At 44.2% G+C, this 21,640-nt stretch overlaps 1 protein-coding gene across 2 annotated transcripts in view; it reads right to left on the bottom strand.

The window, feature by feature from the left end:
* Positions 1-259: 259 nt before the first annotated feature.
* TMEM200B (transmembrane protein 200B) overlaps positions 260-21,640 on the bottom strand; it is a 34,561-nt gene continuing 13,180 nt past the window's right edge. For both annotated transcript variants that reach the window (XM_070949725.1, XM_070949728.1), the window contains one exon: positions 260-2,236. In XM_070949725.1, the coding sequence (XP_070805826.1) occupies positions 877-2,181 (1,305 nt within the window). In that variant the 5' untranslated portion in view covers positions 2,182-2,236 and the 3' untranslated portion in view covers positions 260-876. The remainder of the gene's footprint in view (positions 2,237-21,640) is intronic.

Below are 21,640 nucleotides of genomic sequence, written 5' to 3'. Positions count from 1 at the left end.
TCGCTTCTCATCCAAGAAGCTTCTTCAGTTCATTGATGAGAAGCAAAACATTTTCAAAGGGGGGAAAAGAAAGTCCAGTTGCTTTTGGAAAAAGCACCTTTGGGACAACCATGACCTGGATGACTGAGAATCTCCATAGGCATTTTAGACACTCATTGATTCCCTAAAAATAAAGCACATAAAGAAGAAACACCGATTAATTTGTAGGATTGTTTTGTTTTGTTTTGTTTTTTACTTTAGAAACCACCGGCTTCCAAATTATGAGATCAGCAACACAAGTGTATTCAAACCGTCTTTAAAAGAAAAAATAAACTAATATTCCTAACCGAGCATTAAAAGACCTCAGGCAGGAACTGTAGCTGAGCTTCGACGAAATGAGAAACTTGTATCCCTGTATAAAAGTGTGATTTCACGATTTTTTTTTGGAAAACCAGGTCTTTGTGATTTTAGGAGGCTTCACTTCAGCATCTCTGAAGTCGTGCTATTTTCTCCCTTTTCCCCTCAGCCCTTAGAAATGCACGGTGAGTAGCCCAGTTGTGTGACAGGGAACTCCAGACTCACCGATCCAACCTACAAACGGGGTTTGTGTTCCTACACAGACATACGCAACCTGGAATGTGTAAATCCATCCAGGGCAACGTTTTTTTCCACACTCAATCAGACTTTTTAGTTAAGGCAAGAAACTGCATGACCTCTTGGGAGGAAAGTCATCCAAACTATTTCTCCGTCGGCAACAGACCTTGGCTGATGAATTAAGCAGCCAGCATTGCAATCCTCATGGCAAATACTGATCGGCTTGCGTGCCTCCCCCCCACCTTCTTGGCAATGCCTAAAATCTGACGTAGCGAAACAACACAGTTCCCTTTGGGTGCTGGATCAAATGATAGGACCCGTTTTCATAGGAATTTCCTGGGATAATGAAATGCTCTCCCCCCTAAAAAGCTCTTTTGAGGCCTCCAAAAGCCTGTCAGAAGATTCTCCTTGACTTTCCAGTTTTGCATAGTTGAGTAGGTCAATGTGATCCAGCCTAGGCCAGCTCCTGTGTTTCCTATCTATGCTGGGTGCCACTAATGCCGTTCTTGGCTGGCCGAGATCCAAGGATTTTGAATGACCTGAATTCGGGAACTCTCTCTTTGCACATTCATGAAAGTTATCCCCCAAGGTGCCTGAGTGGGGTGTGCTATCCATATCGATAACTACGTGGCTGCCTTTAAGGGTGTCCTTCCTGGGCACAACGCGGTTGCATCCAGGTAGGAAAGTCCACGAGAGTCTCCGGACCTCCTCATTCTCCTCTGGCAACCTACAATTGTTTTTCAAGTCTCGGATACCCCCCCGAGAAACGCTCTGCTTTTCAAGCAGACAGTTGTTCAGTTTAATGAGAGGCAAAGGCAGGGCGTTAACAGCTGTAGAGAGGATGGACTCTGCTCCGTGAGTGAAGGAGAAGGCTCCGTTCTCCGGCATGGTGTTGCCGGAGTCCGAATGGATGCTCAAGAGAGACAGCGAAGGTGAGATGCTCTTGTGATGAAAGAATTGGGTTGTGGTTTGGAGCCTGCTGGAATTGCAGCTGTTGACCCATTTCTTTACAGGGCTGGAACAAGACTGGAAGCCACTGGAAGAAAGGTCCACCTCGTAGTAGCCTTCTACGCATTCAGCATTGGCCCTGAGGGTGGACGAGGTGGTCCTTCTCCTTTGAAAGTAATCGCTCGCGGGTCCCGTGTCCTGTGGGAAATTCAGGCCCAGGGAATAGAGCTCCTGCTGCATCAACAAGCGAGTCTCCATGTCTCGGTTTTCGTACAGCATCGTATTAGCACAGATGAAGATAAAGAGGCCCACGCCCATGACGACCGGCCCAATGAGCTTCAATTTCTCACTGTGGAGGAAGGAGCGAGCTTGGGGAGAAACCTTAATTTCCTTCCTGATGTCTCCGGTGACATTGGAGCTCCCTGGCCTGCCACCGCCAGACTTTGTACGGTGAGGCCAATACCCGATGACAGCAATGGTCATTCCCACCAAGACCACCGAGATCCCCACCATCACAAAGACTCCCGAGGGCGAGCGCATCCGAAGCTGTCCCTTCACCACCGTCTGAGGGGAGGGCTTGCGCCGAAACCTACCCCTGTGCCACCGAGAAGGCGCGGAGGAGCTTGATGTTTTCTTCTCTGGGGTGTTGTGGGTCTTCATGGTTTCAGCAACTTCAGTTATATGGTCAGTTCCTCTTGGGTTGTCTACAAGTCATCTTAAGAATAGTGAGAGAGAGAGAGAGAGAGAGAGAGAGAGAGAGAGAGAGAGAGAGAGAGGGAGAGGGAGGGAGAGGGAGGGAGGGAGAGAGAAGGAAAAGGGTTAACCAACCAGGAGGTAGAACAGAACATACAACATAGACCAGGGCAATGGTGAAATCCAATTTTTTTTACTACCGGTTCTGTGGGCGTGGCTTGGTGGGCATGGTGTGGCTTGGTGGGTGTGGCAGAGGAAGGATACTGCAAAATCTCTATTCCCACCCCACTCTGGGGCCCAGCCAGAGGTGGTATTTGCCGGTTCTCCGAACTACTTGAAATTTCTGCTACCGGTTCTCCAGAACCTGCTGGATTTCACCCTTGGACCAGGGGTGTCAAACTCAAGTTCTGGGGGCTGGATCCGGCCTGCAGGGTGCTTACATCTGGCCTGTGGGGCCACCCTGGAAACAGCAAAGGAGCAGCCCGCAGTGCCTCTGCCAGTGATAATGGAGCTCCGCGGCCCTCCCAAGCTCCGTTTTCACTGGCAGAGGGTTGCAAGAAGCTGTCGCAGCCAAAAACAGAGCTCTTGCTGGCAGAGCAGCGGTGAAATCCTCTGACGTCTGCTACCAGTTCTTGAGTCTGCGCACCTGCGCAGCGCTAAAAAGGGAACATTTTGAAGCCTTCTGAGCAAAGGTAAGTGGGGGGGGGATGGGGGACTCCGCTGTGCCATGCGATTTAGATTAGCTAGAAAGCAGGAAATCCGATAACTCTAGCTAATATAAATCGCGTATCACAGCTGATCATCAGAAATACCAGTTTGCCTGAACTGGTAGCATTTTTTACTACCGGTTCAGGAGAACTGGTCTGAACTGGTAGCATTTCACCCCTGTGGCAGAGCGCTCGGGCCACCACAGGCATCCCTGACACGAGCAACGTCGAGCTGGCCATGCCCACACTGGCCCCCAAGGTCAAACACAACCCTGATGCAGCCCTCAATGAAATCGAGTTTGACACCCCTGACATAGACATAGGTCCAAGGGTTTCTAGTCCAATCCCTTGCCTAAATGAGGCAGGAGACCTTATTCCATCCCGGATGGCATGAATGTAATTGGAAAGCTGTGATTCATCAAGAAGGGCTTATAAAGACCTCCTAAACTTTCCTTCCCAACTGACAGGTCGACCTCTAAGCTCTACTACTGACTTAAGTAGGTTTACCATATTTTTCAGAGTATAAGATGCACCTTTTTCTCCCAAAAAAGAGGGTGAAAATCTGGGTGCGTCTTATACTCCAAATGTAGCCCCACCCAGCCTCGCAAATGGAGATTTCAGAGGCTGAAAGAAGCCTCTGAAAGAAGCTTCAGAGAAAAAGCCTCTGAAAGGCTTTTATCTAAAATAATATAGCAAGCAACAAAAGAAGAATCAGTAAAGGTTCTAACCAAACTATGCTAACAAATCTGGAGAATGACACAATAACCAACAGATGGGAAGAGTTTAATCTACATACCAATACCAAAGAAAGGAGATTGAACAGAGTACAGATAGTCCTTCAGAATAAAAGCCTCTGAAAGAAGCTTCAGAAAAAAAGCCTCCAAACAGAGCTTCAGAAAAAAAGGCTTTTTTTCTGAAGCTCTGTTTTGGAGGCTTTCAAAGGCAGAAATTATGTTTTTTTCTGAAACAGAGTTTCAGAAGTTTCAGAAACAGAAAAAAAAAAAAAAGCAAGGCACAGAGCTCACAACCAATGAACCTGTTGCTAAAATTCACTTCTGGGAACAGTTGATTGGGGGTATTCCGGGAGGCCACCCACCAATCAGCTTTTTTTTTATTTTCCTCCCCAAAAACTAAGGTGCGTATTATACTCTGAAAAATACGGTATATACATTGAGGATCTCATCTTGGACAATGTAGAACTTTAGGTACGTGAATAAGATACTAGAGGCATGTGTTCTTTGCATAACACAATAACTTAGTCACAAAAAGCTTCGAACCAGAGAAAAGGGATATCAAAGCTCTAATCAACAACCAAACATTTTGTGAATTAAAAAAAGCTAGATTGAGACCCGAGTTTCAAATCCTGATCCAAACCTAACCCTTCTTGGCCAGCTCAGCTAGCCTAGGGGGGGAAACTACTGTCTAGATTTGGTAATGAATTTATTCTAATAGACCCATGCAGACTTTCCTGGGAGTGTGAAAACATATCCCCAAAAGCCAGTTACTATTGTGTGCGTTGTCTTTGTGGTGGTCCACATCCTCCCTGCAGCCTTTGGAGACCAAAGCAATGGGCCAGTCTTGCCGTTTCTCCATTATCTCAGCCCTTTATATCTGTCCTAATTTTTTAAAAAAGTGGGTCTGGTGATACAAGACAGGAGCTCAAGGTGAGCTGCCACATTGCTAGAAACATGATTTAAAGCTAATACGACAATGTATTGAGCATGCAAACAAACCCAACATAAATTCTTTGTTTTCATTTAATCATTTTAAGGTATTATCTGTCTCTGGGAAAAGACATTAAGTGAACAAGCTTTAGAATGACATATGTGTTCCTGTCCCGAACTGTCAAATTCCGACACCAGGAGGAATTATAGGAAGAAAGAGAAAGGGATTTTTAAAACTTCAAAAACATGAATCCACCAATATTAAGTAATCCCTAAAGATACAAATAAATACAGATGTAACTATAGATCTATTTGTCACACATATACCGGATATTTCATAGACAGGCAATATCCTGACTCTGTAAACTGCTTGCAGAGGGCTGTAAAGCATCGTGAAGCGGTATATAAGTCTAAATGCTATTGCTACCAATATTGGTAAGCTCAATGGGGAATCTAGATTTATTTTACGAACCTTGTTACTGACTTTAACATCTGCCGTGGTTCACTTACCAACAGTGGCAAGAAAGGTTGCAAAATGGGGCAAAGCTCACTTAAAATATGTCTTGCTTAGCAACAGAAATTTGGAGCTTGATTGTGGTCATACGTTGAGAACTACACCTTTAGTGCAGGGGTCTCCAACCTTGGCAACTAAGCCTGGAGAACTTCAACTCCCAGAATTCTGGGAGTTGAAGTCCTCCAGGTTTAAAGTTGCCAAGGTTGGAGACCCCTGCTTTAGTGTGTTAATTTGCTACACTTCTTGCTGGCAGATGACAATTTTTATCATTTCGGCATGTTTTGATGGCATTGCTGCCTCTCTTCGAATGAGATTCATGCATACATTCTACTCTATGCCTTCTCAGCCCTTACGGCAATAAAATAACATGGCCCTTACTTTTGCTTATCAGCCTTGGTCCAACCTCTTGATTGTTTCTCTCGTCTATTACAACATCCCCGGATCTCCTAACACAGGCATCAACATCATGCAGAAGAATTTCTGGAACGAGCTGTCGTTCTTGAACTTTTCAAGAACTCAAAACTCTCAGCTACAAAATCCTAACACTCAAAGTTCTAAGATGTCAGTTGAAGAGTTCCATACTATGAAAATAATCTAATCAGTCACTGTTCCTAAATAACCACTTGAGAAGCTTTGGTTGCTCGGCTCATGAAAAGAGAACTAGAAACATCCCACGATGCCTTACCAAAATGTAACTCATCTTACCTAAGGCTTATTCGGAGGCTCATGTTTCTAGCAATATAGCAGACTGCAACTCACGTTGAGCTCCTGCCTTGTACATCACACCCACTTTTTAAAAATTAGGACAGATTCAGTGAGCTGCTTCAAAGATAATGAAGGCCAGTCCTAGAGAAACTGAAGGTCTACCCCAGGGGTCTGCAACCTTAAACACTCAAAGAGCCATTTGGACCCGTTTCCCACAGAAAAGAAAACACCAGGAGCCACAAAACTCCCATGCCTGACTATTTCCCGAGGAGGCACAAAACTAGCATATGTAGTTGAATTAAACATTTTGTTTTCTTCTGAAACTTTTCTTTTCTTGGATTTATCCATGGTTGGCCTACTGGGGGTTTGAAAAGCTCAATAAATTGCGTGCCAGCGGGTGTCGCACATTGGTGGTTGTGATGCATATTTTGAGCGACGGAGCCACAGCGGAGGGATGAAAGAGACACATGTAGCTCCAGAGCCGCGGGTTGCTGACCCCTGGTCTACCCGAAGAGAAGACCTCACCTGGACCCCACCTGATCACGTTTGCAAATGGAACAGAGGTCTTCAGGTTCCATCTCTTTAAGAATGTCTGCAAGATCCAGCATCCAGGTTATGATCCTTTAACCTAAAGAGCTCAACATGGTTTCCAATCAAGTGCCTCTGGGAAGTAGGTCATCGTGGTATACATTTTAGACCTCACCTGGAAATCCTTATGAATTTTCATCAAGGGAGATCTGGATGACTTATCCCAGTGATTGGCAACCTTAAACATTCAAAGAGCACAAAGGCCCTAACTGGAAGTCCCCCATTCAATTCTGGAGCAACCGGAAGTCCAGTTCCCCCACCATAGAGTCTCCTCTAATGGTGGGGGAACTCTAATGCAGCATCCTTTTTCCTCTACCTGTCCTAACCAAAAGCCCTATCAATTGTGGAGCCGACCAACAACAGGGAGCCGCAACAGAGGGATGAAAGAGCCACATGCGGCTCCAGAGCCGCAAGTTGCTGACCCCTGACTTATCCAGTCCTCTCTAAAAGCAAGCACTACCTGGATACGATTGGCATAACTTGCTTGGTAGGAGTTGCCAAGTATGATAATGAAGGTTATGCAGATCCTAATTTTAAAAGGAATGCAACCAAACCATTTGGAGATTCTATAAGAATTAGTATCTCACCGGATGCCCTTCACATGCATTGGGATTATAATTCCCTGGGAAATCTGGACACTGAAATTCCAGCAGACTCAGGAAGACACAAGGTGGAGAGACAGAAACAATTCAGGAAATCATGTAGATATTTTTTGAAGTGGTTCAGACTTTGAGGCAGATTTAACATGACAACTATTGCTAATATTCATTTATCTGGAATTAAATACAACTAAAAAAAGCAGAGCAAGACAGAACTTAATTCAGAGCCAGAGAAAGCTGCTCTATGCAGAGTTCAAAATCATAATGTTATTATTAGAATTCTAGAGAAAGGTTACATAAGCCCATATAAGTCTCTGTGTCTGTTTTTTTAAAAAAAGTTCCGGGACTCTTTGACACTGTTACTGAAACGGACTGATTAAGTCCATATTTTGGCAGGAGATATCTGACCTTTCTAAATAAAAAGTTACTTAGGATGCTTGCTTCCAAGGTCAGCTGATGATTCAACTGTGAATTCTGTCCATCCCTATAAACTGTTCTGTGCTACCCCGTGGCATTTTAATTCACAGAGCAGGGAGAGTCAGATTAGTGACTATTCAGAATGACAAATGCTACAGAAATGGAAACATTAGTGACATCCCAAAATATACTGAAAGCTGCTTGCCTGTGATTTTAATATTTAAGAATTCTGCCGGGGTTTTTTCTGTATGTAATAGATACCCTTGTATATTTTGTTTAAAGTTCAGATAATGGAACTTTGGACATGTTTCTCTACTAATAAAACATTCTATGTCTGTACGGATTTGTATATGTATACTACCCTGTTTTCCCCAAAATAAGACATCCCCTGATAATAAGACCAATTGGGCTTTTGAGCACATGGCAATAAGGCCAAGCTCTTATTTCAGGATTCAAAAAAATATAAGACAGGGTCTTATTTTTGGGAAAACACGGTATCAATCAATTAAACATCTATGTATATTTGAACAGGATGAGTGCAAGCACTATTGAGAATTCCAGTTGGCTTCGAAGTATCACGAATTCATGTCTGTTCAAGCTATTACAGTTCAGAAAAGGAACTCAGCCAGATGTTGCTAATCTCACAATGCCAACACCCTGCTGGATCAGACACCTGTACAGATTTATCAACCATGACTTTGTCAACTTCCTTCTTAATGCCACTCAGTTAGTGGCAGCCTTCACTTTTTGTACTAACAACTGACACAATTTGCACTGCAGTCAAGAGCTGGAGCATTAAGCAAACATTGGAACCATTATTCCAGGAAGCTTCCATACTATATAGGACAGGGATGTCAAACTCAAGGCCCGCGGGCCAGATGCGGCCCATGGGGCCAGCCTGGAAACATTGAAGGACCGGCCCACGGTGCCTCTGGCAACAAAAACAGAGCTTGGGAAGGCCGTGTGTGGCCCTTCCAGGCTCCGTTTTCAGCCGTGACAGCTTCCTGCAGCGCTCTGCCAGCAAAAACGGAGCTCAGGGAAGCCGTGCAGGGCCCATCTGGGTTCCGTTTCTGGTCATGACGGCCTCCTGCAGCCCTCTGCCAGCAAAAATGGAACCTGGGGAGGCAGTCATGGCTGAAAATGGAGCCATGGCGGGCCTCACGTGGCCTCCCCGGGCTCAGTTTTTACTGGCAGAGGGCTGCAGGAGACCGCAACAGCCGAAAACAACCTCGATGAGTGACATCAAACTGGCCACGCCCATCCCATCCATGCCCATCCTGGCCACACACACACTCGGCCCCCTGAGGTCAAACACAATCCTGGTGCGGCCCTCAACGAAATCGAGTTTGAAACCCCTGATATAGGAGCTCTCTATCCAGAAGGGAAGCTTAACATTATAGGTAGTCCTTGATGTATGACAACAGTTGAAATGAGTTGTGCCTCATTTTATGAACTTTCTTTTGCCGCAGCTGTTAAGCGAATCACTGCAGTTGTCATGTGAATCATGTGGTCATTGAGCGAATCTGGCTTCCCCATTGACTTTGCTTGTCAGAAGCGGGCTGGGGAGGTTACAAATGGTGATCACACCTTCCCAGGACAGCACAACTGTCATAAATACCTGCCAATTGCCAAGTGCCTGAATTTTAATTATGTGACCATGGGGATGCTGCAACGGTCATAAGTTGAAAACCAGTAATAAGTCCCTTTTTTCAGTGCCATTGTAGCTTTGAACTGTCACTAAAACGAATGGTTGCACATCAAGGACCACCTGAAGTCTGTGTTCTGTCTATCATCAGCATCATGAAACCTGAAATAGAGACCCCCACCCCCTACTCCCCCTGGGTGGCATTTCTGGTGTAATGTTGAGCTTTTCTTGTTTCTTCCCATTTCTTTACGTCAATTGCCTGACTAAAAATCTGCGAAAGCTTTTAGGTCATTTGGGTTCCTTCAAAAAGAAAAAGAAAAAGAAAAAAAAATCAGGTCAGGATTTATTCATTTTTATTTTTAATCCCCCAGTCAGCATGGCTAGTGGCTTATTTATTTATTTACTTACTTACTGTATGCCATTAATTCCTCCTGGAACCCAAACGTGTTTTCAGAGACAGGCATGGAAAACAGACGCAGTTTTAATTTTTGCAAAATGGGACACGATGAATTGATGAACTGGCCAGGCATTGCGTCCGTCCTTGTACCAGATGCACCGGGTTTAAATTCAGTGCCTGACACAACATCATGTTTCCGTGCTCTTCAAACCCACTCATTGCAGAAAATGGATAGGTCAAAGACTTGCTGCAATATACTTGCAAACTCCCTGAAGCCCGTGATCTTATAACTGGTACTAATTAGGAGAGCTATTAATGGGATAGACCCATATTGTTTGCATGAAATGTTCCAAATCAGGAACTGGATTAACTAGTTTCTAGCAATCTCTGGAAACCGTTTCCTGACTGCCTCCAACGCTGCCAGTTTTATGCAATTATAAGAGTTCAAACAGACCTAATTTCTTGCTCCGAGTGGAGAGCTCGAGCATCCCGCATTAAGTACTGACCAGCCTCTGCTCAAACGACAGCCACACACATCCCACTCAAATCACAAAATCAGCCTTCTTGGCAAGCTCATTAGGCTGGCAAAATGTTATTCCAAACATTAAATGCTCTGCAAAAGAAGGCCATTCTTGGTGCCAGAAGAAAGCTAGCCTTTATTTTCCTTTTCTTTCAAGTATTTTCAGATAAACCTGGTTCAGACATTCGACCGAGTCATGATTTGTGACTTGCTGCAAAAAGACACAACTGGCTGGGATCAGATAATAGGTGAGGCCACACATAGGTAAACCCTCCTGCAGCCTACTACATGGTAGTAGTACATATAATGTAGTAGTCCATTATAGTAGTACTGGAACCCCCACTGCATATCAGACATTAACACAATTGAGCAAGTCCAGAGGTATTTCACGAGAAGAGTCCTCCACTCCTCTGCTCACAACAGAATCCCTTATGCCACCAGGCTTGAAATTTTGGGCTTTGACAACTTAGAACTCCACCGCCTTCGGTCTGACCTAAGCATAGTACACAAAATCATCTGCTACAATGTCCTACCTGTCAATGACTACTTCAGCTTCAACAGCAATAATACACAAGCACACAATAGATACAAACTTAAGGTAAACCGCTCCAAACTCAATTGCAGAAAATACGACTTCAGCAACAGAGTGGTCAATGCCTGGAATGCACTACCTGACTCTGTGGTTACTTCCCCAAACCCCCATAACTTTAACCTTAGTCTATCTACTGTTGACCTCACCCCATTCCTAAGGGGCGTGCATAAGCGCACCAACGTGCCAACCATCCCTGTCCTACTGTCCCCATTTATTTATATCCATTTCCTGTATTCATAATCATGTTAATACTTCTATCTGTTATCTTGACATGCTTGACAAATAAATAAATAAAATAAATAAATATCTGCACTAGGCGGATTCCAGTTCATTTCAGATTACCTGGCTATGGTGCACTGATGTTAGACCGGGTGGGGGGGGGGCAAGGATGCCTTATTAAACTAAGATTTCCCTACTTCTTTTCCCATCTTAAAGCAACTTAGAAGAACATAGAATCTCAGAGTTGGAAGGGACCTTGGAGGTCTTCTAGTCCAACCCCGATCGAATAGGAGACTCTGTCTATACCAGGGGTCTACAACCTTAAACGCTCAAAGAGCCATTTGGACCCGTTTCCCACAGAAAAGGAAGACACCAGGAGCCACAAAACCTGGGTGGGTGTGGCCAACTCAACGCCACTCACTTCCACCAGTCACATGACCCCACCCTAGCCACGCCTACCCAGCCGGTCATTAGGGCAGAGAACCGACTGTTAAAAAACCCAGGGAACCACAAAACCCTTTTGACATCTCTCTCTCCCTCCCTCCCCCCCACTCTGTTTCTCTCTCTGTCTCTCTTGCTCCCCCCCTTTCCCTGTATCTCTCTCTGTATCTATCTGCCCCGGCCGCTTCTCCATCCCCTGCCGTCATCCTTACCTTCTCAGGCCAGGTGAGGAGTGACTGGGAGGGGAGGGCGAGGGGTGGGGCCAGCCAGTGATGTGATCACCTGACAGGGAGCCACAGCAGAGGGCCCAAAGAGCCGTTTGCAGCTCCGGAGCCACAGGTTGCTGACACCCTGTCTATACCATTTCAGATAAATAGAGCCTTGGTAGTACAGTGGTCTAAGGCACCCTGTTATTAAGCTGGTTATTAAGACAGCTGCCTGCAATTACTGCAGGTTCAAATCTCACCAGGCTCAAGGTTGACTCAGCCTTCCATCCTTTCTAAGGTAGGTAAATTGAGGACCCAGTTTGTGGGGGCAATAAGCTGACTTTGTATAAAAAATATACAAAAGGATGAAGGCTATTGCTGAGCACATTGTAAGCCACCCTGAGTCTCCGGAGAAGGGCGGCATATAAATCAAATTAAAAAAAAAATAAAAATGATTGTCCGGACTTCTTTTTGAAATCCTTCGGTGATGGAGCACCCACAACTTCTGAAGGCAAACCATCCCACTGGTTTATTGCTCTCACCATTACGACATTTCCCCTTAGTTCTAAGTTGCCTATTTTTGAGTGTTAGAATTGCTGATTCCGGCTGATTCCTGTCCAGAAGATCTGCAACAGCTCTACCTCTGAGCCTTCGTGCCTGTGAGCCAATGTCTGTACTTGGGTCCTTTCTGGAGAGCTGAGAACTGCAGTGGGCAGGGGCAGCAGTGTAGAGTGGATAACGCCATAGCTTGCGTGGGCATACAGCTGGGATTTTTCTTTTTTCCACTGGGAAGGGAATGTGAATTTTTTAAAAAACTCTATTATTAGGACTATTTTTAGATGAAGCACTCCTGGGAAACTATTGACTTTCCCACTGCAAAAGGATGGAAAATGTTGGCACTGACATCCTGTAGTTGTGACTGGAGAGATTTGGGGCGGGGGCACAGAAAGGGATCTGAGCCCTTCTATTGATGCATGAAGATCACAGTCCAAGAGACTAGAATCATATTTCACGTGAGCTGTTGGAATTCAACTTTGCATGGACCAGATTTATGCGCCTAATAAGCCTACCGATCACCGGGTACGACACTAAAGAGAGGTAGCAATGTATAACATGCCTCCCATTGCTTAGAGCTGTGTTTCTCAACCTTGGCCACTTGAAGATGTGTAGCGTTCAACTCCCAGAATTCCCCTCCTGGGAATTTTAGCCCATTGTGTCAATCAAGTGTAAGCAATGGTAGAATTTTATTGAAGGACATAACTCAGCTTCCTAACTTCTAAAGGACTACAGGAAGCTATCCAATGGTATCTAACATGGCTGGCTGGGGAATTCTGAGAGTTGAAGTCCACACATCTTCAAATGGTCTTCCAGGTGCACTTCAAGGTTTTGGTTACCACCTTTAGAGCGCTCCATGGCATTGGACCAGGGTATCTACGAGACCGCCTTCTGCTACCAATAGCCTCTCACCAACCAGTACGCTCCCATAGAGAGGGGCTCCTCAGGGTGCCGTCGGCCAAACAGTGTCAACTGGCGGCCCCCAGGGGGAGAGCCTTCTCTGTGGGGGCACCTACATCTGGAACAAGCTCCCCCCGGAGATACGGAGGATCCCGGACCTGCGCACGTTTCATCGTGCTCTCAAAACTTTTTTATTTCAGCAGGCTGGCCTGGCCTAACTCTCCTCTTTTAAATTCTTAATTCGTGATTTTATAAATTGGGTGTTTTAATCTGTGTTTCGGCCAAAATATTTAATAATTTTTAGGGATTTTTAATATTTGTATTATCTGTATTTTATCTTGGCTGTTCACCGCCCTTCGGGAGTAGGGCAGTATAGAAATTTGATTAATAAATAAATAATAAATAATAAATGGATGAGATTGAGAAATACTGGGGTAGAGTGATATTCTCTGGTCTTTCATTGGTGAAATACTTTCAGCACCTTTAGCCAATTCCTCCCACCACCAGCACCCCGACAAACATATCCAAAAATAGCCCTGCAGCAGTGGTGGGTTTCAAATTTTTTTACTACCAGTTCTGTGGGCGTGGCTTGGTGGGCGTGGCAGGAGAAGGCTACTGTAAAATCTCCATTCCCACCCCAATCCAAGGGAAGGTTACTGCAAAATCCCCATTTCCTCCCAATCAGCTGGGACTCGGGAGGTAGAGAATAGATGGGGGTGGGGCCAGTCAGAATTTTTACTACCGGTTCTCCGAACTACTCAAAATTTCCGCTACCGGTTCTCCAGAACTGGTCAGAACCTGTTGAAACCCATCTCTGCCCTGCAGGTACTCAAGGAGTCTCTTCTCTAAGGGGCTGCCACAAAGAACAGGGGTTAAACTATTCTCCAAAGCACCTGAAAGCAGGACGAAAAGCAATGGATGGAAATGAATCAAGGAGTGAATCAACTTAGAAATAAGGAGAAATTTCCTGACAGTGAAAAGAATGGAATGAATGGCCTGCCTTCAGAAGTTGTGGGTGCTCCATCACTGGAGGCTTTTAAAAAAGAGATTGGACAACTATTTGTCTGAAATGGCATAGGGCAGTGATGACTAACCTTTTTGCCATCGCGTGCCAAAAGCAGGGGGAGTGCGGGGGTGGGGGGCGCGTTCAGGCGTGCCCACACCCATAATTCAATGCACCCCATCCCCGCGCCTGTGCACATGACCCCCCCCCGCGCTCTCCCCTGCTTTTGGCACGCGATGGCACAGTGGGCCAAATAGGCCTGTTTTTTGCCCTCCCCAGGCTCCATAGGCTTTCTTGGCGCCTGGGGAGGACGAAAACCGCCTTCCCCAGCACCCCCGGAGGCCCTCCAGAGGCTGGAAACGGCCCATTTCCCAACTTCCGGTGGGCCCGAAAGGCCAGAAAATTAGCTGGTTGCCACACGCATGTGCGCTGGAGCTGAGCTAGGGCAATGCTTGCGTGCCCACAGATATGGCTCTGTGTGCCACCTGTGGCACCCGTGCCATAGGTTCGCCATCACGGGCATAGGGTGTCCTGCTTGAACAGGGGGCTGGACTAGAAGACCTCCAAGGTCCTTTCCAACTCTGTTATTCTGTTATTCATCCTGCCTCCAAAGGGAACTAGGCTAAGCAACGGGGTAGAGATGGGGGGTAAACTAACTTCCAGATCCGTACTCCATGTCACATCATTTGCCTCCCGAAACAGGAAACTTTATTTGTAGACGTCTTTGCCAACAGCTTTTTGGGGTCACCAGAACATCCTTTTTTCTTTTCTTTTTTTTTTTTGCTAGTCTGTCTGGAAAATTCCTCCTCCTGCATTGCTGCATTATTCTTGTGTTTTAAGATTAAACATTGGGGGTGGGTGAAGGGGGGAGAAGGAACAGACAAACAACACTGCTTTCCCTGCCTGTGACTCACAAGGGCCCCCTTCCTATATATCTGCATTACACAGTGCAGATTGTTCTCGGTTACTGGATTCTTTGCTTACAGGATCCTTTTTTAAAAAAAAAAAATGCTTGCTCAGCGCAGCCTCTGCTTTTCTGTTTAGCATTAATACTCAGGCTTAGGAGTCAACTTTAAAATGACTAAAATGCTCCGTGATGCCGTCTGTATCTGTAGCGGGAGTGACACATTTTGCTGTGAAAATACAGAGGAAGCCAAGTACATGAAGAACCAGCCTAATGGGAAAATAATTTGGATCTAACTTTTTTCCCTGCCAGGCTAACTTTCTGCATGCAAGGCAGGGGTGGGTTCTAAATTTTTTTACTACTGGTTCTGTGGGCGTGGCTTGATGGTCATGTGACAATTCTTTAGGATTTAGCAGAGGTACTGGTCTACCAGGCTTTTAACTGCTTGCAGAGCTGTACCGGTCTACCCATTTGTTTTTGGAGGCACCGGTCTACCACCACACTGCCTTTTAACATTGATCATCTGTAGGGCGGCCCTTTGAAGCCTTGCGGCAAGAGTTTAAACAGTTTTTTTCCTTCTAGCCCATCAGCTGGGACTCAGGAGGCAGCAATAGATTGGGGGTGGGGCCAAATAAAAGGTAAGAATAATGCGGGGGGGGCAGAACTGGTTCGGTGACATCATATCATCACCGCTACCGGCTCGGCAGAACCGAGTGGAACCGGGAGGAACCCACCACAGATGCAAGGTCTGGGAAGGGTAAAGATTGCTCCTTTGCTGTCTAGAAATGAACCAGCATTCAGATTCAGCACAAATCTTTAATTCACCCTTATTTGTCTTTGCTGTATTACAATGCATTTCAGCAATGCATTAAACCTTCCCCGTGCTAATTTTTTTTTTTTTTTAATTTGATTTATATGCCGCCCTTCTCCGGAGACTCAGGGCGGCTTACAATGCGTTAAGCAATAGCCTTCATACTTTTGTATATTTATACAAAGTCAGCTTATTGCCCCCACAATCTGGGTCCTCATTTTACCTACCTTAGAAAGGATGGAAAGCTGAGTCAACCTTGAGCCTGGTGAGATTTGAACTTGCAGTAATTGCAAGCAGCAGTTGTTAATAACCATGCTTTAGTCCACAGTACTACAGGCTCTTTTTAATAATGAATGGTGGATAATCAGCAAAATTTAGAGATTGCAGGGTTACTATTAGGTCAACAGCACCGTTTTTGGGATAGGTGTGTGTGTGAACGAAGCACAAAAGCATAATATTTTTTTCCCCAAATTAAAGCGTAATTTTCTATTTTGGAGGAAGCAGATGCTCCAAGACAATAAAGACGGCAGAAACAGAAATAATTTCTAATAAAGTCAGGTTGTGCTTTGTGCACAACTGAAGGTGGGTCTACCTTGATTGGCCTGCGCCAACTCTTATAAATTTGCACCAGTTCAAAACCTTTAAAATGGACATTAGGCTTCCAATGTGTTGTGCTTATTCCTTTAACGGTAACAGTAGCAAACAAATCGCAAGTTCTCAAAGTAGTAAACAATATTGTGGCGTCCTTGTTTTCTTGTTTTCTTCTTTTGTAAAAAACTTTCCCAAAGTGGTTTATAAAAAAATAAGATCACATACAGGAAAGAACAAGTAGAAAAAAAAAAAAGAGAAAATGTTACCAGTAGTAAAAGTACAATTATGTTAAAATCCTGCATGATTTAATAGCAATGAAATGAACCAATAGAGAAGATAATATATAGCTCAGGACTGAATTGTGGGGTCCTTGGTGCTCTTTGAGCTTACTTGATATCTTGCAGACATTTCATTACCGAACTAGGCAACATCTTCAGTGGTAGAGGACAATGGGGTTTGCTCTCTGTTTATATACAGTAGCTTAGCCTGTCAGTTGATCTATCTACAAATTTATATACATAAACGCGAAAACCACTCACACCGTAATCACAAAGTCTCCAGAACTGTAAAGCCTACAAACTTGAAATTTGCCATGTATGTTTTGCTTGGCTTCTAGGTACTCACTAAGAAAGGATTTTTCAAAAAGACCACCAGAGCATTAGTATTTCCTATATTTATAAAATTTTATTGAGTTATATTCTAGTACAAGTGTATATAGTATTTCCTATATTATTATTAACACGCTCTGACGCTAAGGAGTTTTACTTCCCCTCCCCACCTGAAAAGAAATCTGTTCCAAATGCAAAACACAAGCAGAGGAGAGGAGTTTCACTTTCACTTTTATTTTCCCAGCAGGAAGCAGATTTAATACAGAACACTTGAGCTAAGCCATGGCCAGGCTCCTTCCTGTCTCCTTCTTGCTCACACAGCAAATACTGTTTCACTTTCCAAACATCCCTCTGATGCTAAGGAGTTCTACTCTCCCTCCCCACCTGAAAAGAAATCTATTCCATGCTCTGATGCTAAGGAGTTCTACTCCCCCTCCCCAACTCAAAAGAAATCTGTTCCAAATGCAAAACACAAGCAGAGGAGAGGAGTTTCGGTTTCAGTTTTTTCACAGCAGCAACCTGTGCTGTTGGGAGGCTTCTGTGTGGCAAGCCTGAGGGAGAGAAGGGGATAGGATAGGAGAGGCTTCTGTGGGGCAAGGCTGAGGGGGAGAAGGGGATAGGATAGAGGAGGCTTCTGTGGGGCAAGACTGAGGGAGAGAAGGGGAGAAGAGAGGCCGATCATAACTACTCATTAATTTTCAAGCTGTAAGTGTCGATTTATCAAGCCCCATCACATAGTTTCGTAGCAAAGCACAGGTATCCAGCTAGTTTTAAATAAAAAGAAGTAAAATGCAGTCTTGAAACTGGACCTTTCTCGATTGTTTTCATGTATTTCAGATATGTCTATGTATTAAATTTGTTGCCCACCACAATCAACAACAATCAATCTTGGTGGCTTATAATCACCCAGTCAGGTGCTCTCTGAGCCTGGTTGTCTGTTTGCATTTCATTATCCCACTAGGTAAAATCTTTCCATACTTCAGCCCAGAGCTACATATATTCTTTTTCTACTATCATTAAAACATCTGCGTTACAGCTATATATTAATAAAATAAAGGTCAAACTTGAAAAAGAATATATATAATAAAATACTGAGGGGGTGTGGGAGCTACAAAATTAATCCCTAGTGAGAAGCAATAAAGGAAGTCAATGGCAATCATCAAAATCCCAACTCTCTTCTGTTTTTACAATGTATTAATAAGTGGGAGTTGATCATAACTTGAAGGACGATATTCTAGAAATTTGCACTGTAACTAAAAAGAAGCAGCATAATGTCTCCATCCCCTTTACTTCACTTAAGGGGTGGGTGGGTAGCGGACTATTAAAAGTTTCTCCAGGGACTTTCATGTCAAGTTAAGTCAAAACTGGTGGGAGAAGATAGTGTTGGAGGTAAGCCATGTAGGTTTTTAAAGGTCATACCTGGCCCGTTGAATTCCTTTTTTTTTTTTTGCCTTTATATAATATAGTTTCATTTTCATGGCAATATTCCACTCCAAACATTCAGTAACGCAGAGCCCCACATCACACATTTTTTCCCGCAATAAAATGCAGCAGCATACTTAGCTGCCTCCGAGAATCTGGTAAACCTTCCTCCTTATCTTGAAATTCAGTGTTGCTTCTGCTATTAAGATGATTCTTAGCCCATATATCTTATCTACTTTAAGCAATAATCCTAAAAACACGAGGAGCTAAATCCTATTCAATTCGCTTCAAAGTACACCCAGGATGAAGCTGTCAATTTCATGTATTAATTTCAAGTTTTGCAGAGAAATGCTCTGGTACGATTCTGGATGTTTCCTAAGTTGAACTTGATATTTATAAACCCCATTAAAAAAGACATTTGCCGAAGCAGTAGATCATACACAGAAAGAAAATGAGAAAACTAGTCTACATACAAGACAGGAGACAAATTTAACAATTAAAAAAAAATATATCACTTCTGCTCTCCTAAACTGCCTTTTTTGGAACATGTTGAGGAGAAATTCACGAGTTACAGGACAGGTGGACTTTCACCTCCTCCAACCTGCCCCCAATCCCATCTAACATAACTGCCCCCCCCTCCCCAAGATAGATCAGACTAGGAAAAGAACTTTCTGGAAGACTAAATCTACTTTTATTTAGATTGGCTACAAGAGAGGTAGTCCTATGGCGTCGCTGTCAGGGTTCCGACAGATGCTCTAATTAAATCATGAGCCTCAAGCCAAGCTTCAAAAGAAATCCAGTTATTTATTAGGAGCTTCATAACCGCAGGTTCCAAGTGAAGCCAATTCTGACCTCACGTAATTTACGGCCCAGACTTGACCCTGTTTCCCCCCTCCCCCCAGGGTAAGTCATCAGTCACATTCACCAACGGGGCAAATGCAAGTTTCAGATCACTCCCCTCCGGCCACTGTGGGTTACCCTGGGAGACAGCCTTGAGAGAGATATGTCTGGAATGTCCTTTTGTTTTTGGCTGCCATGCTGCTTCACGTCCCCCTTGCCTATGGCAACTGGAGAGCAGGCCAAGGATGCTTTGTGAGTTGATAGTCTGCACATCACGATTGTAAGTTGTGACAGTCATAAAGTTGTCATAAAGCATAGCTGGCTGAGGAGCTCTGGGAGTTGAAGTCCACAAGTCTTAAAGTTGCCGAGGTTGGGGACCCCTGATCTATATTATACATCAAACCATAACTTTATTATATCAGTTGGGTTCACACACAATAGGTAAATAAAAGAAAACTGAGTATGTGTCAAACTAACCATACTTCAACTGTTGTGTGAATACAGACCCCATGTTTTCAATTGGCACAGCTGAACATCTTTTTGTGAACACAGGTACTTCCTCCAAGTGACACATTTCAAAACTCTGCAGCCTACAGGAGGCTAAAGAAATAAAATTAATATCCAATGGCACACTCCGCTGTAAGAATCATTCCTGGCTTGAGACACACTCATGCCCTTTAAGCCAGTGGTGGAATTCAAATTTTTTTACTACCGGTTCTGTGGGCGTGGCTTGGTGGGCATGGTGTGGCTTGGTGGGCGTGGCAGGGGAAAGATACTGCAAAATCTCCATTCCCACCCCACTCCAGGGGGGAAGGATATTGCAAAATCTCCATTCCCACTCCACTCTGGGGGCAGCCAGAGGTGGTATTTGCCAGTTTTCCGAACTACTCAAAATTTCCGCTACTGGTTCTCCAGAACCTGTCAGAACCTGCTGAATAGCTTTAAGCAGAAGGGAGGACTTACGCAAGGATGTTAACCTGCTTTGAGGATGGATTTTTATATCCCTGAGCAAGAATTAAAAGCAGCAATCCAATTATGAAAAGAGTTTCTCTTTACATCTTAAGGATTTTTGGTTAAAGCTGTTGTCCTGTCCAAGTTTTCTCCAGAAAGCTTATAATCAATATCATGGGTTTTTTTTTTAAAAAAAATGAAGCCAGTAGATAATATTGTTTTTCCCTCTGCCAGGAGAAGGGAGGGGTTGTTGTTTGGCAAATTGTCTATCCCTGGCACTTTCCCAGAAAAATCTGAAGTTTCCACCCCACTGATGTGGGGCGGAGGGAAGATAAAAATTGCTCCATTTCAGTTACATATGCTTTTCATCCATGGACTGATATCAACTGTCTATCATCCATTACACTCCTTAAATAAACAAAAATCTAAACTGCAAACCATTTGTAATCCGTTCCAAAATCTTGATGAATCACATCAAGAATCTGTTTATAGAACATTAACAGTTTAAAAACCAGTCCATCCTCTTTTAACTGAAAGCATATTTAAAATTAAAAAGCCTGAGTCATCTTAAAATGCACAAGGGACTTCCAGGAAGATGGGGCCAATATTGATCATAAGATTGTAGCGGGACAGGCATTTTAATTCCAGCGCAAGCGATCAATACGGGGCCAATCCATTTCAATTGTGGTCTCATGACCACAAATTGAAATCAAATTGGGCCAATACTGAAAAAGTTACATCTTTTGCACTGGATTGTAAATGCCTGTGACATTACAAACTTGAGCACTACTGGAGGAAAAAATACACATATTTCCAATAACTTCTAGACTTGGTACATAGAGTCTGCTGCCCTCTATACTTTTAAATGCAACCCCGAAAGAACAATGGATGATGACATTAGTGACTAATACTGATGCTAAAATGAAGACCACATGTCTGTCATCATGACTCAAAGGTTGCCATTATCGACTTGCATCCTTTTTTTTTTTTTTAATTTGATTTATATGCCACCCTTCTCCGGAGACTCAGGGCGGCTTACAATGCGTTAAGCAATAGCCTTCATCCTTTTGTATATTTATACAAAGTCAGCTTATTGCCCCCACAAACTGGGTCCTCAATTTACCTACCTTAGAAAGGATGGAAGGCTGAGTCAGCCTTGAGCCTGGTGAGATTCGAACTTACAGTAATTGCAGACAGCTGGTGTTAATCACAATGCTATCAGTCTGCTGAGCCACCAGGCCCACCTGACATCTGATTCATGGATGGGAGCCATGGTGGCGCAGTGGTTGGAATGCAGTGTTGCAGGCTAATTCTGCTGACTGCCAGCAGTTCAAAGTTGACTTGGCCCTCTATCTTTTCAAGGTCGGTAAAATGAGGACCTAGATTGTTGGGGGCAATCTGCTGAATCTGTAAGCCGCTCAGAGAGGACTGTCAAGCACTATGAAGTGGTATATAAGTCTAAATGCTATTGCTGTTTGCATAGCGGCCTCATCACACGTCTTTCATCATCTGCCATGTCTTTCTCCATGGATGTCCATGGGATGGTTTGCTTCTAAGAGATCTTTGCCCGGACTTGAGGGGATGCCAGCTTGATATAATCTCCGTCTCTTCTGGGCATGTGTGTGAT

This window comes from Pituophis catenifer, unplaced genomic scaffold (assembly GCF_029215685.1).
Source record: "Pituophis catenifer annectens isolate HBS135680 unplaced genomic scaffold, rPitCat1.0.hap2 SCAF_9, whole genome shotgun sequence".
Taxonomy (NCBI): domain Eukaryota; kingdom Metazoa; phylum Chordata; class Lepidosauria; order Squamata; family Colubridae; genus Pituophis; species Pituophis catenifer.
This window is presented reverse-complemented; position numbering and strand designations above follow the sequence as displayed.